Consider the following 19,168-nt stretch of genomic DNA (forward strand, 5'->3'; position numbering starts at 1 on the left):
ATGATGTTATTCTATTATTTAAGCTAATTTTTTTTTAACTCAGATGTTAATAAACCCTGGACCTTCCTTTCCTATTTACTGGGGAGTGCCATCTTGACTCAACAATTGTTCAGTCAGTTACTTTCCTAGACTACTGTTGGCTAAGATGAATGACCAGTTTTATGCTTAGAGGACAAAAGAATGATGCTATTCTGAAATACTTCTAGCAGTCAGTCCCTTTGCTTTATTTTCAAGTTGTTTTCAATTCTTGCCAATGCTTCCTGGAAATCTTTTATGCGCAATATTGGTAGAATTGTTGGGATGGAATGTGTTCTGTGTATGCAAACACAAATTACTGTTTTATCTGTTCTTTTTTTAACTCCCCACCCAGCCTTGATGAAGGTTTCATTTCACTTTATTTTGTTTTCACTTTGTTCATTATTTCTAGGACTTTTTCTTCTGTTTTTGTTTATATCAGCTCTAATGAAGCATTTAGTTTTGGATAAACTGTTTCATGGTTACATATTTGATTCTTTGGTGTCAATATTTTTTAAATTAAATGTTAGAGTAAACATTTGTTCCTCCCTGTTTCTGAAGCCTTCATTCTGATTATTCTAGACAAGTGAGATTTTTGCATTTCCAGTCAATGGTCTGTTCACCTTTGCTGTGTCTAAGGATACTATTGTGAGAAAATACAACTTGTAGGGTATATGTAATTTACTGGTCTGTTTTATGTTGAGAAAATTGATGGGTTTGCATATATTTTAGTGCAGATTTCTGTTTATAATCTTGGCATCAGTAGATCAACCTAAATGATGTCATACATCCCTAAGGTTTTAAGCAGTCATTCTTTTCCTAAACCTTTTCTCCCTTCATCTCATGTACAGTTTACTGTGGATTTAACTGTTCAATTATTAGGCTGTTATTGGCTAATCTGTAATTGTTATTATTAGAAGCAAAGTATTTTAAGTAATCGAACCTTTTCATTTATAAGTTCCATGCTAAAATACACTTGGACTTACATTTCTACAGATTTTCAAATTTTTACTTGTTTAGCCAGACTGATGTTTTCAGGAATTTATTAAGTCATTTTGTTGCTGTTCAAATAGGGAAGAAATTTTACAGTTTTTCCAGAGTGCTTTTTTATGTTTTAAAAAATAACAGAAACTATAAGAATGCAGTAGCTCACATATCTCATTTTACATTTTTATGTTATATCTATTTATACTGTATCTTAAGTTGATATAATTTGATTATTCTTTTATAGAGTTTCCATAATAATAATTCATTTCATTCTTTTCTTGCTTTAAAATTTTGAGGTGCAGATGATATGGTTATGAGAGTAAAGATGCTTTCTCTCAATCCTGAAAACGTGAGTTCAGTCCCCGAAAATCTGGTGGTGGAAGGCCAGAACCAACTTCTGTAAGATTTCCTGTGTACAGATACACACTCTCTCTGAATAAAATGTAAACAGTATTTTAAAAAGACTCTTCGTTTTTGACTCGTCTAGTGGATTATTTTTTGTCCCTTCAGAGTCACTTTTAGCCCCTTCATGACAAGGTTTCATTCTGTGATGTCTTTGTCATATAGCAATATCGTTAAGTCTGTGAGTCCTGACCAACCATTTCCTGTAAAGGGAATCCTGGATTCCTGTTTCTGGATCCTTTCGTGGTATCTGCTGTAGGCTTCTCTAGGATGGCCTTTGGAGTTTACTCTGATGATCTACTGTGGAGGGTAAGAATAGGTCAGAACTGTACTAGTAGAGTGCAGGTGGCTGCTCAGATTTCAGTTTCTTTCTTTTCTAGACTAAGTAGAAACTAATTTTTGTCTTTCTACTAAGAAGAAAATACATTTATAAACTTAGCCAACTCAACAAAAGTATAATTGAATAGGAGAAGTGTATACACATACACACGTGTGTGCACACACGCGCACACATTAAAACATATCTAAAGCTATTATCTTGATGTCTGGCTTTAGAAAGAATTTGGCATCACATAATCACATATTCCAGAAATTCAGGCCTGAATAGTTAAAAAGAACACTGATTTTACTATGCTGTAGTCACTAGTTTTACTCTACTGTAGTTCAATATTTATTTGAACATGCTCTTGCTGTCCATTTTCAAAGATTCGAGCTGAACAGTTCCTACATCCCAGCCGTCCTTAGTTGCTTTGCTTGCATACTTTAGGTTCAATTTCTTCTCAAGTAGATTTCTTTCAAAAAAGATTCAGGAAGAATTATTATTAAAATACATTAAAGTTATTATTTTAATTCTTGCTGATTTGCACAGCAAGAACTCAGATGTAGTTTTCATTAATATAAATTTTAAATTCTTGATACTTTCAAACTTTTTAGTAATGAAATATATCCACCCCCACCTCTCTACCTCCGTGTATTTCTTTCATCACATCTCCATCCCAATCTCTTTTTTCTTCTTTTAATTTTTTTTTATAACCTAAGTCCAGTCAGAGCTGCCCATGTGTCCGTATCCTGGAACAGGAGAAGCCAACTAGTGATCACACACCTCCAGAGAAAAATGGCATCAACAGACAATGGCGCCACAGTAAGGGATGGGGCCTGGAGAGCATCTCCTTCAACATTCTGTGCTAAAATTTTGGTCTTAATGAAGATACCCATATCAGCTGTGAATTAATGAATGCAATGTGTCATGTCCTGAAGAAAGTATTTCACAGCACTCTACCCAATTATCCAGCTCATATTCATTCTGCATCCTCTTTCTGTGATGTTCCCTCAGTTATAATTTTTATCTATATTTCAAGCAGATGCTAGCACCATGCCTTTGAATTTACTAGCTTGATGAACGATGAACCCTTATGAATCTCTTTTCTTTACAAATTATCCTGTTTCTAGTATTTGTTGCAACAAAAATGGACTATAACAGTGGCTCATGTCATGATCTAATTTTTCTTTACTTTTGTGCCAAGGAAAACAGACCAATAAAGGATGCTGGTAAAATGCCTAGAACATGCTGACTAGAAAACTAAACTAGTCAGAATTATGTTAGATAATCAATATTATTATACATTAGATTGGATAGAGTTACATATCCCCTTCTTACATGTTTTTTCTTTTTTGAGACAGGGTCTCATAATGTAGCCTTAGCTGGCATGAAACTCATTATGTATACTAGAATGGCCTCAAACTTCATAGGAATCTGCCTGCTTTTGCTTCTCAAATGCTAGATTTAAAGGTATACACCACTATGCCTGGTCCCCATTTTTTCTTATTCTCAGTTATCCAGTTTTAATTTCTTTTAAAAATCATTCTTTGTAATTATGAGGCGAGATAAAATATAATTTGGTAGTGATAATATTTAAATATTCATGTAATACATAATAAACTATTTAAACCTATAGTTTCTAAGATAATAGCTCTTATTAAAATATACTAAAGCTAAATCTATTTATAAGTGGAATTTTATCAGTTTTGTCTTTAACTATAGTGAACTAATGGCATACACATTCTCTACTTGCATATAACTTATGGCTATTTTCAAATCTCAGATTAAAAAGTATATCATTTTTAAGCTGGGTGGTGGTGGCACAATCCTTTAATTCCAGCATGCAGGAGGCAGAGGCAAGTGGATTTCTGTGAATTCGAGGCCAACCTGGTCTTAAAGAGCTAGTTCTAGGACAGGCTCCAAAGCTACAGAGAAACCCTGTTTTGAAAATCCAAAAAAAAAAAAGTATTATTTAGAATATTTTGAAATTGGAGAAAAACCACCTAAAATCTTTCAGTCTCAGTGCATTTGCTATTTTGATTTTATTTCTATGAAGATTAAAATGGGTTAAACATTATAAAACACTATCTTTAAAGGGTAAAAGTTGTCTTCTAAGATGGATATACGGTATCATAATTTTAGGGTCAGGATTAAATCGTTCAATAAAACTAAACTGTTATGGTTGCAGTTTCACCCTGCTTAAACATCTAAGTTTACTTACATATTAAAGCAGTCTTTAATTTTGCCTTTGCACTTTGTATAAAGAAAGCCTTTTGAAACTACCTTATATTTTTCAGTAAATGACTTTTATTACAGTCAACTTTCATTGCACTACTAATGCTTTATTTAAGTGCTTGAATATTTACTCAAGCTTTTTTTCTCTTTCCCATAGTATTTTGATCACCTTAACCTCCCACTTTTTCTAATAACTCTTTCCAGATCCACCCTCATCACTTTCTTTTTTTTTTTTTTTTTTAAAAAATAGCCCTACTGAGTCCAGTTAGTACTATTAATATTCTCATGGTTGTGAGGCCATCCACTGGAGTATGGTTGACCTGCCAGAGACTATTTTCTTAAAGAATACATAATTACCCTTGTCCAAGAGGCCATCAACATTGGCTCCTGCAGGGAGGCTCATGAGCCCTCCCTCTCCTATTCTTCTCTTTTTCTTTTTGGTGTTGTAGCCCTGGCTGTCCTGGAACTCAGAGACCTGCCTGCCTCTGCCTTCCCAGTGCTGGAACTAAAGGTGTGCCACCTGGCTGACTTGGCTACTTGCGTGCAGGCAGTCAGAGCTAGTGTGAGTTCATGAGTGCAGGTATCTTGTCCAGAAGACAGTGTTTTCACTCTGATTCTCCTGCCTTCTCTTCTGTGATGGTCCTTGAAGCTTGGTAGGGGGTGATGATAAAGATGCCTTGTTTGTGACTGAGCACTCCATCTCATGAACTCTTAATTCTTTGCACCTTGATCAGTTATGAATTTATATTAACCACCACCACTGTGCAGAGAAACTTATGATGAAGATGGATAGCTGCACTAATCTGTAGGTACAGAGAGATGAATTTACAGGACAGTTTGATGTTGTGTCTTTTTAACAAAATAATAGGAATAGCTTTACCCCCTGTGGCCTGTGAGTACATCAATCATGGGTTCTTAGCTGGATTAACAGTACTAGAAATGCTTTTCCTTTGTGGAGTGAGTCTTAAATCTGACTTAACTAGTAAAGCAACTGTTCACTGTTGTAACATTTCACGCTACTATTGCACCCATGGGCATATCTTGTCATACTGGTCATTGTGGTTCACAAGGTTCTCAGTTGGGTAAAGCTGTTGCTAACTTCCTCCCAGCAGCCTACATCAGATCCTTCTGACAGTGTGAAAGCTATATGGCAAGAAGAAGTTTCTTGGTCAGTACCCACTTGATTTCTCCATGTCCTGTGAGCAAAAATTGATGTCTTCAACCATAGTGTCTTATCAAGTTCTCGTCTTCAAATGAGAACAGGGATAGTAGCCTGTAATTCTTTTTGCAGGGGTAGGGTGTCTTTGGGTTTCTCATTACAATTATGATGTATCTGGACCTGGCATTGGGGTTTGCATTTAGCAACATAAAGCTTCTGGAGCATTATCCCTTGTGTAGGGTAACTCAAATTAAACTCCTTTATATGAATAAATAAATGTATGCATATGTATAAAACAAAAGATGTTTCTGTATGCTTTTCAAAACATCTTTAGTGTTATCCAAATCTTTATTCAGCTTTTATCTTCCTAATGTTCATAAGTATTTGCCTGGGCTCTTTATTGAAAATTTGCTGTAAGGCTAGTGCTTAGTTTGGAAAGTGACTTTTTTGAAGGAGCAGACTTGGTTATTAAAATTAGTTAGATCTAGAAGTTGAGCATATCATTGCAAATTTTGAAAAACTTGTTGCCCTTTATGTAGCAGGATGTTTTGTTGAGTCAATCTTATATATATTCTCTCTCTCTCTCTCTCTCTCTCTCTCTCTCTCTCTCTCTCTCTCTCTCCCCCCCCCCTCTCCCTCTCTCTCTCCCTCCTTCCCTCTCTCTCTCTGTGTTTGAGCACCTGGATCCTAAAGATTTAGTTCTAGTTTTCGGCTTTTGAGCTTTTGTAGAATTTGGGCGACCTGGTACCCTGAACAGTTCATTTGAAATGTTCAGCTTCCTTCTACCAAATTCTCTTAGACAGGATTTTGCTGTATCCTGACTTTAGGATCCTGCTTCCTCGGCCTCTTGAGTGTTATAGTATTAATAGGCAAATAATGCTTGGTGAAAAACAAGAACAGATCTTGTGTATGGATGTGTTTGTGCCAAGGCATGTCTGTGAAGGGCCGAGGAAAACTCAGGTGTTAGTTTTTTCAACTTGATTGAGAAAGGCCACTTCTTTGTTACATAAGGTACGCTAGCTGGCATGAGAAAGTCTTTGAAGATATTCCTTTCTCTGCTTCCCATTTCCATGTAAGAATATGTTACTGAGATGACAGATGATGCACTACTGATTCTATTGGCTAGTATTATTAGTTCAGTGTTTGTATTAAAATGCTATATGATTTCTGTATAGAAAATAAACAGAAGAAATAATGTTAGTACTTAGTTTTCTTAAGCATGTTGCTGAATACTTTTTTCTTTTTTCTTTTAAATTATTTATTTATTTATTATGTATACAATATTCTGTCTGTATGCCCGAAGGCCAGAAGAGGGTGCCAGACCTCTTTACAGATGGTTGTGAGCCACCATGTGGTTGCTGGGAATTGAACTCAGGACCTTTGGAAGAGCAGGCAATGCTTTTAACCACTGAGCCATCTCTCCAGCCCTGCTGAATACTTTTATGTTAGGATTCTTTGCAGTTGTAATAAGGTTCTTGAATTAAGGATAAAATAGTTGATTCTTATTGGTGCTGTTGAGACTGCTGTTTCATAGAATTACTGTCTATACAATACTTCTAGGAATGGTAGCTCTATTTAAAGATCTAAATATAAATGATTTAAGTTTATGCTTTGTGTCATTGTAAATGGAAAGCTTTGATTTGATTGAGGTCTAAACCTAGAGGACTGATAGTTTTTATTTGCTCAAACAGACTGAACTGAGTATATGATAACAGACTGAGTCTAATAAAGAATGGGAGAACTCTGTGTGTTGTATGCTTTACTTTATGCATGATGTTCAGAAATAAGACATATTTACTACTTGCTAAGTGTTGTTTTTAGGGGATGGTGAATTTTATCATGTTACCCTATAGCTAAAGTTCTTAATGTTTCCAACATTCTTAAACTTTTTTTGTAGAAATTCCATTTTAACTTTCCACTGGAGATTATTATCTTAAAATGTCAGATTTTCAAAATTACTGTTTATCAGTAATTGCCCCTAAAATAAGAAAACAATGTTGGGAGCAAATTAGCTGGATAGCCTCTTGTATTACTTTAGCAAGTTGGATTTATTATGCTAAAATCAAAACTGGGATTGGTGGAAAATATATACAAATCAATAAAATCTAAGGACATCTAGAGTTAGATCTTGAAGCAGTCAAAACCTCAACTCATTTAAATAATACGAACAGTTGAGTTTGTTGAAATTGTTTTGCTATTTATAATAAATTATTTGATAAACCTGATCATAATTGTATTTGATAAATGCAGTCGTTATGGCTATTTCATGGACAAATACTTTCATTGTCAGCGAGGAAAACAAACACTCCATATCAACCTATAACCTTTTCATGCGTGACAGCAGACTCGTGCACATACACATCTGTTGAATTAGGAGTGCCGCTCCTATTTCAACACACATCTGAGCACATGTTCACACCCACACACACAATTTTTAAAATCTGTATTTACCATAAAATTTGGAGATTGTTGTTGTTGCTGCTGTTTTTTGTTTGTCTGTTTTTCTGAGATAGGGTCTCATTATGTAGTCTTGGCTGTCCTGGAACTCAATGTATACAGCTGTCTGGTTTTACAGAACTTACAGAACTCCACCTGTCTTTGCCTCCTGAGTGCTATGATCAAAGGTGTGTGCCACCATGCCTGACTAGGGGGATTTTTTAATTTTTACTTTTTAGAGGTGATAGGTACTGAACCCCAATGTCTTGTGCTGATCAAGCAATCTACATAATTCAGCTTAAAAAGAATTGGAAAAGCATACAGGCTAGATACAACTTCCAAAAAGCTTAGAGTAGGTTAAGTACAGCTTTTACACACACACACACACACACACACACACACACACATTTAGTATATGTGCATTTACTAATAGAACCGTGAGTTTCCCTCAAAAAAACTCACGAAGCTTTGGGAGAAAGAAACACGGGTTTCTATATAAAGAGAACAATTCTTTAAATTGTTCAAAGCATTGTTAAAAGTAAAAGAAGTCTTAACCTAGAGTCTATATGCTGTAATTTGAAAAATAGGCACATTCTTTTGAATGTGTATTTAGCTTCTTAATAGAACTGTGAGTTTCCCTCAAAGAAAGGCACAAAGCTTTCTGAGAAAGAAGCACATTACTTTTCATTTTCTGTGTCTTTATTAGTGGGCAGCTACAGTTAAGTATTGGGTCTGTCATTCAAGGAGTAATTGTTTTTATCCTGTTTCTTTTTGGTGTAAGAAGTATAAAGTAACTTTTAAAAACCATAAGAAGGGCATGCCATTAAATTGTAAGCTATACATTAATTTTGTTTTTCACAGTTTATAAAATTAGTAAATATTGTTTTTATAAACTTGGAAAAGTACTGGAAACAATTGAAAGGAGGTGGTAATAAAGAGGGACAAGGAAAAAATAATAAAAAGCAAGTAGGAAAGAAGCATTAGAAAATGGGAAAAAATACAGTACAAGACTATGACAATTGGGATTTGTGGGATAAACTCACTTTTTACAAGAAAAAGATTAGTTTGTCTATGTGTATAGAACATACACATTAAATTTGATTAGATGATACTGAGAATAAACATACAAGACAAAGTTTGGAGCTATAATGTTTAGTTTGATGGTATTTTAAAGTAAAAAGTAGTAAATGAGGCAGATTTTAATTACAGTGCATATGAGTAATAATGACATGCATTAAATTGTAAAGAACAAAAATATAGGTATGGATTTTTTTCCAAAAGAGAAAAATTTTAGAACTCAGTAGTAGAATTAGAGTACCTTTCTAAGTAACAGATCAAGTGGCTCTTAACTCTAGATTTTTATTTAATTCAGTTGATAGGTTGACTGCTAAATGTAGCTTCTTTATTTCTCAGGAAAATTAATAATTTTCTTCACAAAGCAAATTACAGGTGGTTACAAACAGTAGAAATAGACAGCATTAGATTTTCTACCTTTTGTGCACAGTAAACTTTCATTAAGTAATAAAAATAAAGACTGAATTTGGTAATTTTTAGATTTTCTCTTAAAATCCTTAGGTCAAACCGAAGCTACATTTCTAAGGTAGTGCCTAGATAATATAACATCTGTGTACACAATGGTTTTTCTCTATTTTGATAAACTAATTGCATTCTGGTTTCAAGAAAATATCTAAATGACAGTGAAAAATTAAAATTTTTTTTCTGATCTTTAGTAATATGGGCAGTGTGCTTCCTGATTTAAAATAGGACTGTAAAGGCTGAGTCTTGGGAACTTGATTGGTTCCTAATGCCCTGAACTTTATTATAGGTACATATTAATAGTAAGGTTTTTTTGTGGTAGATACATGGTCAATCTTTAAATTTCTTTATATGTTAGGTTTTCCATGTGATAATGTTGATTTTCAACAGATATTTATGCTACCTGAATGGGGAAGAGAATTAAGTTTTTGGAGCAGACTGATCGAACTGTATAGAATGTTCAGAGATCTCTGTCCCTTTCTCCTTGTCTCTTTCACCTTGCTGTATTTCATTACACAAATGAATTCCTTTTACTGCTTTGAATTCTTCATTCACAAATAAGAGTGTTGAAATGTTATTTGTGTGGTCATGAATCAATTCATTAACTATTAAACATCAGCTTCCTTTCATTCTGCAGTATCTGAAATTACGATATGGTGGGAGAGAAAGACAAATTTAGGGTACCATGAAGGCAGAGGGGATGGAAGATTTCTTAACTAGAGAAGGAAGGAGACAAAAGGATATTGAGCAAGCTTTCACAGCACTGGTCTGATGCCTAACATCTAAGCTGCTGTTAGAGATCAGATGAACTTGGAAGAACAGAAATATAGGCAGAGGAAATACAGGGTTCAGAGACAGAGACGTTCTACTCTTTGAAAAAAAATACAGATTATTTATATGACTCTAGAATAGTCATGTGGAAGAGTAGCAAAATAACAAACAGTGAGATAAAGGCAAACCAAATTGTGAAAATGTTTTGTGTCATAAAGTAGATGATAACTGTGGAATTAATTTTAGCAATGGTACCAAAGAGCCATTGTGAATGCAGAGATGGCATTTATAAACAAAAATTGTAGTTTATGAGGGACAATGGAATTTTAATTCGAGTTACAGTAGAGATTATGCGTAGCTTACAGATCGCTAGAATGATTGGGCTTTTGAGGATCTGTGAGAAGGTGTGTTTCACACACACACACGAATATATTGCCTTGGAAAAGGGTCCATAGCTTTCATCAACTTACACAAGAGGCTTATTAGAGTTTGTATATTACTAGAAAAAGTGACGAAATGATATTATAAACTTTGAAGTTTATTAATTTAAAAATAGCTCTGACGTCTAATCTAATTTTTTTTCTTCACTTTTTTAGTGGACAGGCCAAAATCTCAACAAATTCGAACCTCTAGTACAATAAGGCGAACCTCTTCTTTGGATGCGATAACAGGACCTTACCTCACAGGACAGTGGCCACGGGACCCTCATGTTCACTACCCTTCATGCATGAAAGATAAAGCTACTCAGGTAAGATGAGCAAAGCAAAACCAGTTCTTTAATTTTTGAGACTAGAATGCAATTAAATTATCCTGGATATGAAATATAGGCAACCAAAGCAAAATTCCTTGTTTTAAATATGCTACAGTATAATAATTTTTCTCAGTTGGCTATAGAAGTTTTTAAGTTATTTAATAAGTAAATTCAGTCTGTATTATATGACTTTAGAGACATGCTGTCATTTTAAGGATTGTTTTATAATAAAAAGATTGTTCTATAATAAAATGAAGATAATGACTGGGAAGCATTTTAGAAAATGTGTTTTTTGAACAAAAGTTTGCACAGGTCCTGAAAAATAGCCTCTAAATTATTAGCAGCATGAACTATTTTGAGAGGTTATTTTTCTGTTACAAAGCCAAGACCTTTATAAAGCTAGTAAAATAGGAAATTTTCCATTTTCTTATTTCCACTATTTTAAAAGACTTTCTAGCTTTTGATTTGAAGAACATTTCCTCTCATGTTAGAAACAAGTATCTAAACATCTTTGTTTATTATGTTATGATAGGAGCTTTGACTTTATCTTTACTAAATGGTCCTTTTTTTTTTTTTTTTTTTTTTTTTTGGTTTTTCAAGACAGGGTTTCTCTGTAGCTTTCGAACCTGTCCTGGAACTAGCTCTTTAAGACCAGGATGGTCTTGAACTCACAGAGATCCACCTGCCTCTGCCTCCCAAGTGCTGGGATTAAAGGCATGTGCCACCACTGTCCAGTCTAAATGTTTTTTGAAAGTCATGAAATATATTAAAATATAAGTGATTGTTATTGGGCATAAAGAACACATCATACAGGTAGGGATAGAAGAGATAGAAGATAAGTACGTATTAGATTAGGCAAATATGTAAATTTAAGGGCATTCAGAATAAGTACACTTGGAGCTTAATAGTTTTAAAAATAATTACAGTTTCTTATTGGAAGAATGCAGGAGAGTGCATTTTGGACATGGTCTATGAAAACCCTACCTATCAGGTTTTTTTGTCATTATGTTAGGCAAGCTTGGAAACTGAAATGAGTTGCTTTATTGTCCATCCCATGAGTTCTGCCTCATAATTTTTTAATGCTGCAATCTTTTGCTTTCTATTGTTTTAGCAAGGAAAAGGATAAATTTGATATGGCAAAGAGTGGGATTCTCAGAAGAAAAATTTGTATACCTTGGGCCTAGGCATTTAGAAAGAAATACAGACAGAGATGACTGAGAACCATATTCTAGAAGAATTGGAATCACAGTTATGATAAAGTATAGATATAAAGAATAAAAGAAAACAAGTTGAATGACTCAACATAGTTTTGGAAAGATAAAAGTTCTATTTGTTTTGAAACAGGCAGAGGGGGCAAACATTTACTAACTGTATTCCATGTACTGCTTGTTTTATTACCTGTATCTTGTTTAAGTTTCACAAGAATGTTGCTGTATAATTCAGATGGGAAGCAGAAGCACAGAGAAGCAAAATGATTTGCCCGTGATCGTGCATTTAAGTCATATTAAAACTAGATTTCTTACACAGATTATGTCTGGCTTTCCTAGTGTAATAGCTGATATGGTGCTGAAAATAGTTGCTGTTCTTTTTAGATTATACCCCCCAAGGCAAGAAAATCTTAAGTTTATTAACCATATGCTTTGTGCTGGCATTATCCAGAAACAATATTTATCTTTTAAAACAACTCTGAGAAACAGGAGCCTTAAGAACGAAATGCAGAGAGAAGAACTGGATAATATAGTCTTAGAAGCCAAAAGAGTAAACATTTCTAAGAAAGATTAGTGATTGATACCAAAGGATCTTGGATTAAGGGCACATTGTCGTAAAAAGTATAGAATTAATGTTATATTTGGGTAGAATGCCAAGAAATTGGGAAGTGGAGAGTAGTGCAGAGGTAAAGAAAAAAGTTCTAAGTTTTTTGCACATCTCTTTATCTGCACAATTGGTATATTGAAGCCTAATTCATTGTTCCACCATTAATATGATACTTAAGTGTGGCAAATGTTATAAACCCTTTAGGTATTAACACTAGCTGTAGGAAAAGCCACTTTTGATATTTTTCAGGGTCTTTAGTAAACATGAGCACCCATTTATCACATTATATAGTCTATATTATATAGTTATATAAAAAACAGCTCACCTTTGACAAATTTTCATAGGGACCAGAAAGTTGTGTTTTGGACAGGAAATTCTGGGATTCCTTGGAGTTATATGGCAGGATATGTTTATATGGGCCCAAACCCATCTAAAGTCTAAACTGTTCTCTTCTTACCTCATACTATATTCTGTAATTTGAAATGTTTTTTTACAATCATAGATATTTTGGATACACCCCTCACACAAGCATCATCATCATCATCATCCTTAAAATTAAATTCTATTCATACTCTGAGGGAGTAAGACCCAGTAAGTAGGTCCTATCAGATTATGGAAGTCAGGCTTCCTGTAGTTTTGTTCTAAATAAACCCACAACACAGGTAGGCTTGTGGTATGTATGTGCTTTGTCACTGAGGGTCCAAATTTCATACGTCTAGAATAGGGTCAGAGTAATTAATTGCCAATAAATCTTGGGGTACAGAAAGGGGGTTTGCCATTCCTGGGTCTGGATAGAGGTCATTTACTTAAAATTTGACTTTGAAAGGAAAATTGTTTAATAAGTAGGGCCTTTTAGGGTCATAATGGTCCTTGTACTTTAGATGAGTATGAGTAATAGCAGCCAACTAGTGAGTCTTATTTAATCTTTATTAATAGAATTTTTATATGTGGTAGTGGGTAGATGCACATGCTTTGAGAATTTCTGTGCCTGTAGAAATACAATAAATATGTACATGTTGATGTAATTATTTTATACTGTAAATAACTTTTTGATTGATGATCCTAGACATTCTGCCTTGACTTTATGGCTGACTTTAGTTTTATTAAATTTATCTTACACTATTTTCTGCTATAATATTGCTGTGAAACTATCAACTTTACCATATTATCTCTTACCCAAGTAAAGAATTATCTGTTTATTAAATTGTTATTATCCTTTAGAACAAAAACCTCAAATCTTCTTTTAAAATCACTCAATTTCTTGTTAAGCTTATATCGCTTAGTATTTTATCATCTGCTATTGTAATTCAGGCCTTTGATTACCTTCTAATTTATTTGTACTGTATCCAAATATAATGTTATTGTCTTTGATAAATCTTTAGATATTTTTCTTTAGCTTTCCAGACATATGATCATATAAAGAATAATTCTGTCTTTTACCCATTCCTTATTTTAGTCTTTTCTTTGAATTGTGTGTTGTGCTAATATTCTCAACCTTTCAGACTACTGAATATGCTAGCAAATACTGTTCTTGTCTCTAAGCAAATTTATTCAGTGGGTATTATTTCGCTGTGACATAGTATAGTTGATGTATAATATTTCTAGTATTATATTCTGATTATACTAATTTCATGTTTTATTCATGAGTGATTTTTCATATTACAAATGGTTGCTTATGTAACAAATGCCATTTCACTGTTATACATTACAGCATTTTATAATAAAATATCCCTTCAAAATTTCTTTTTCCATGGTGGAGATGAACACATTCTCTCAAGCACAAAAGACAGAAAGTTTACCTATGCCACATCCCAGCTGTAGTAAATTTCATTAATAGACTGTTATTTGGTTGAACATTAACATTTCTAGATAAATGCATTGTTTACAGAGACTTAAAGTAAATATACAATAGCATACATTATTTATGATGTTAAATATTAAGAAGTTCATTATTAAGTTCCCAAGTTTTGTTCTTTTATGTGAGATAATACTAAGGCTAGTTTATGCTTGCTTTGTGAAAAGGTCTTGCAAGATTTCCCTCCATTGTGTTCTAGCATGGTGTAAATACAATTTGAATTATTTGTTACATGAGTTTGAAAGAACTTTGATCAATGAAATTTACTAGCCTAGTATGTTTATAGATTATACTACTTTAGAAAAAAAATCTCAATTTTTGTCATCACTCTTTATCTCCTTTGGCTATATGGGAAAGAAATTTCAGTGCATGTATTCTTTGAGCCAGGCACTTGTAGAAGGCTCATTTGAGCTTAGAAGTTTGAGAACAGCTTTGACAATATAAGAAAACCCTATCTCAGACAAACAATTCCACCAAAACTTGTATCTCTTAAAAATAAGAAATGGGTTTGTTTAATCTTGAATGACCCTGGATGTAATGGCCTAAGCCATTAATCCCAACACTTAGGTAGAGGCAGGCATAGCTCTGAGTTCAGGGTCAGCCTGGTCTACAAAGAGAGTTCTAGGACAGCCAGGGCTACATAATGAAACCCTGTCTCAAACAACAACAACAACAAAATCCATCAAAGAACAAAATTTTGAATGAAATTTTTTTGTGTATGTGTGCCTATTTTCTAGGTGATGTTCTTCTTATATAGAATTTTACTATTTTAAATTATTTTTTAAATTACTTTTAGTAAAGCTATGGAACATTAATGTGCTAAAAGGTACATAAGTTAGCATTTTATTATTTTTTAATCTCCTTAATCTGTTGTATAGGGAGCTTCATGATTTTCCATCAGCAGCTTTCTCTGTCTTTGAGAATAAGTATTTAACAGTTGGCTGTAGTCATAACACAGTAAAATCACTACTCTGAATTAAATATATTCATTCATTCTTTGAAACAATATTAAAATATCCAGCCTCTTCCTCCTTTACCTGAAAAGAATTTGTTTAGGAAATCAAAAGAATACGTGATTATACCTTAATAATAATAATTAAAAGTAGAGAACCTTCCTTCAGTTTACCAGTTAGATCAGAAATTTATTTGACCTAAAGTTACAGTTGATAGAGCCATTTGAGTTTCCTGTGCCTTCTGTTGAAATGTCCTTAAGTAACAGCAATCGCTTGGTTTTTGATATTTAACTTTCTGAGTAGTTTATGTGTTCTACATATTAATACACACACATGAACACCTGATTTTGACAAAGAAGCTAAAATTATACAATGGAAAAAAGAAAGCATCTTCAGCTATGGTGTTGGAATAACTGTATGTCAACATGTAGAAAAATAAAAATTGATTCATATCTATCCCCATGCACAAAACTCGTCTAAATGGATTAAAAACCTCAATATAAATCTGACTACACTGAACTTGACAGAAGAGAAAGTGTTAAGTAGCCTTCAGTGCATGGGCACAGGAGACCACTTCCTAAATGTAGCACAGACACTGAGAGCAACAATAAATAAATGGGACCTTCCTGAAACTGAGAAGCTTTTGTAAAGCAAAGGACACACAGTAAATAAATCAAAATGTCAGCCTACTGAATGGGAAAAGATCTTTGCCAACCCCATATCAGACAAAGGACTGATCTCCAAAATATATAAAGAACTCAAGAAATTGAGACATCAAAATTCCAGATAACCCAAAACTAAAAAATGGGGTACAGAACTAAACAAAATTCTTAACAAAAGAATCTCAAATGGCCGAAAGACACTTAAGGAGAAATGTTCAACATCCTTAGCCATGGGGAAATGCAAATCAAAACAACTCTGAGATATCATTTTACACCTGTCATAATGGCTAAGATCAAAAACACCAATGATAGCCTTTGCTGGAGAGGATGTGGAGTAAGGGGAACATTCATTCATTGCTGGTAGGAATGCAAACTTGTGCAACCACTTTGGAAATCAGTATGGTGGTTTCTCAGAAAATTGGGAATCAACCTACCCCAGGATCCAGCAACACCACTTTTAGGAATATACCCAAAAGATGCTCAATTGTACTACAAGGACATTTGTTCAGCTGTCTTCATAGCAGCATTATTTGTAATAGCCAAACCTGGAAACAACCTATATGCCCCTCAACCGAAGAATGGTTAAAGAAAATGTGGCACATTTCCACATTAGAGTACTACTCAGTGGTAAAATCAATGATGTCTTGAAATTTGCATGCAAATGGATGAAACTCGAAAACACCATCCTGAGTGAGGTAACTCAGACCCAAAAAGATGAGTATGGTATGTACTTACTCTTAAGGTGATACTAGCTATAAACAAATGACATCGAGCCTATAGTTCATGATCCTAGAGAAGCCAAGTAACAAGCTGAACCCTAAGAACATACATAGATCTATCTGGAAAGTCGAAATAGACAAGATCATATGACAAAATTGGGAGCATGGGAGTTGGGGGAGAAGAGAGGGTGGAAGGGGAAGAGGATCGGAGAAGGCAAGGTGGGAGGAGAACTTAAGGTAACGGGATAGTCAAGATGGAGGAAGGACAGAGATGAGAGCAAGGATAGAGAAACTTGATATCTTGATTGAGGGATCCATTGTGGGGCTAGCAAGAAACCTGACTCTAGAGAAATTCCCAGGAATCCACAAGGATGACCCCAGCTATGAGACTAAGCAGTAGAGCGGAGGGGGCAATCTTGACTTGCCCTATAGTCAGACTGATGAATATCTTAAATATCACCATAGAATCTTCATCCAGAAACAGATGCAGAGACCCTCATTGGAACACTGTACTGAGCTCCCAAGGTCCAGTTGAAGAGTGGGAGGCATCAGAATATGAGCAAGAGGTCAAGACCATGATGGGTACACCCACTGAAACAGTCTACCTGAGCTAATGGGAGCTCACCAACTCCAGCCGGACAGGGAAGGAACAAGCATAGTTCCAAAGTAGTCCCTCTGAATGTGGGTGACAGTTGTGTGGCTGGGGCACACTGAGGGGCCACAGGCAGTGGGATCAGGATTTATACCTACTGCATGTATTGGCATTTTGGGAACCTGTTCTTTTTGGATGATACCTTGCTCAGCCTAGGCATAGTAGGATGGGCTTTGGAACTTCCCCAAAGCAATGTGCCTTACCTTCTCTGTGGAGTAGATGGGGGGATAAATGGAGAGAATGGGAGGGAGGGAGTGGGAACTTGGATTGCTATAATGAAAAAAGATAGTTTGTTCTCTTTTTTTTTTTTTTTTTAAAAATAGAAAAGGAAAATAACCCTAAGTTTTCCCTTAGTATAGCTAAAAATATACCTACAAGAAACAAAATATTTCTCTCTGTACTGGGACCATGACTGATTTGGTATGGACCTACTTACTGTTCAACTCCTTTATAGGATTATAGTTTAGAATTAGCTCATAAAAATTTAGAAATAATGTAAGAAATCATTATGTATCTTTAGATGCTAATGCTTATTGTGTGTAAATGATTGATTTTTTTAGATGAAAGGAGCAGTGTAAACCTTCTGAAAAGGTTTCTGTGCTTCTGGGTGCTGGAGGATAACTTGATATTGCAGTGAAGATTATGCAAAATAATTCATGTTAAGGTTCTAACATAGTTATCTAGAACATAAGATACTGATAAACATTAGCTACCTTTGATTTATTTATTTATTTATTTAATTTTTTTATGTGTATGGGTGCTTTTGCCTACATGTATGTCTGGGCACCATGAGTGTGCAGTGCCTACTGAGACCCGAAGAGTTCATAGGATCCTCGGGAACTGGACTTAAGAAAAGTTGTTAGCCACCATGTTGGTACTGGGAACTGAACTGAGATCCTCTGCAAAAGCAATACTGAGCTGTCTGTTCAGATCCAATAACTGCTTTTGTAGTAGAATATAATATTTCACTGTCATTAAGGTTAAATACAATGATACTAAAGAAAATTTCAGAAATATTGTTATTAGTATTAACAGTTGATTATGCAGTTATACAATTATGAACAGTAAGTCTGATCTGGTAGGAAAAAGCTTAGAGATGATAGATTACCTCAGATCCTGAAAGGGCCCTAAAATTCTATAATTATTGCAAGGTCAGAATTCTTTCAGTCAACTATTATGTTTTCTGTTAATTTTGCAAATAAAAATAGTACTTTAGGCTTAGAGATTCAAGCATGGAAGACTGAGTATCTGTTATGAAAACTTCCCCTTTGGCTGTTAAGTTTGCCATTATCTGGGCATGGTTGGTTTTTATGATTAAGTAGGAGTTTTGGGAATGGTGTGAAAAATATTTGGCAGTATCTAGTAGTTCTATATTACTCATTATCAGGCATAAGAGATTTTTAAAAGCATTATATATTAAAATCTAGCAAGGAAAATAAGTGGTTAGTATTAACGTGGAAGATTTTGAGTACTTTTTTAAATCTGTATTTTTTTTTTTTTTTTTTTTTTTTGGTTTTTCGAGACAAGGTTTCTCTGTGGTTTTGGAACCTGTCCTGGTACTAGCTCTTGTAGACCAGGCTGGTCTCGAACTCACAGAGATCTGCCTGCCTCTGCCTCCCGAGTGCTGGGATTAAAGGCGTACGCCACCACCGCCCGGCTGCCCTAGCATTTTCTGTCTTGTAGAGATAACAGGTTGAATCCAGACCCACTTAGTGACCCTGTTTTAACCTCCACCCCTCTCCCTCTTCTAAGGCAGCAGACACTCAGGCTGCAGCCCTCGTGGTGAGGGCTTCAGTGCTATATTGGAAGCTGTGTACAAGCTGTGCATATAATTGCTCCAACAAGATACGCAGTAGCCACAGCTTAGGGAACGAGGATTCATTCTGGCTCATGGCTTCAGG

At 34.7% G+C, this 19,168-nt stretch overlaps 2 protein-coding genes across 4 annotated transcripts in view; one reads left to right on the forward strand and one right to left on the reverse strand.

Moving 5' to 3' along the window:
- Nucleotides 1-19,168, reverse strand: part of LOC126513754 (60S ribosomal protein L23a-like) — a 313,598-nt gene that overhangs the window by 286,801 nt on the left and 7,629 nt on the right. The window lies entirely within an intron of this gene.
- Glcci1 (glucocorticoid induced 1) overlaps nt 1-19,168 on the forward strand; it is a 70,836-nt gene that overhangs the window by 14,905 nt on the left and 36,763 nt on the right. For 2 of the 3 annotated variants that reach the window (XM_050162300.1, XM_050162301.1), the window contains exon 2: nt 10,457-10,608. In XM_050162300.1, the coding sequence (XP_050018257.1) occupies nt 10,457-10,608 (152 nt within the window). Of the gene's footprint in view, nt 1-7,724; nt 7,742-10,456; nt 10,609-19,168 lie in introns of those variants that run through there. The other variant, XM_050162302.1, reaches the window with a different exon arrangement.

The sequence above is a fragment of the Alexandromys fortis genome, unplaced genomic scaffold (assembly GCF_014885135.2).
Source record: "Alexandromys fortis isolate MF-2015 unplaced genomic scaffold, M_Fortis_MF-2015_v1.1 scaffold_110, whole genome shotgun sequence".
Classification (NCBI taxonomy): domain Eukaryota; kingdom Metazoa; phylum Chordata; class Mammalia; order Rodentia; family Cricetidae; genus Alexandromys; species Alexandromys fortis.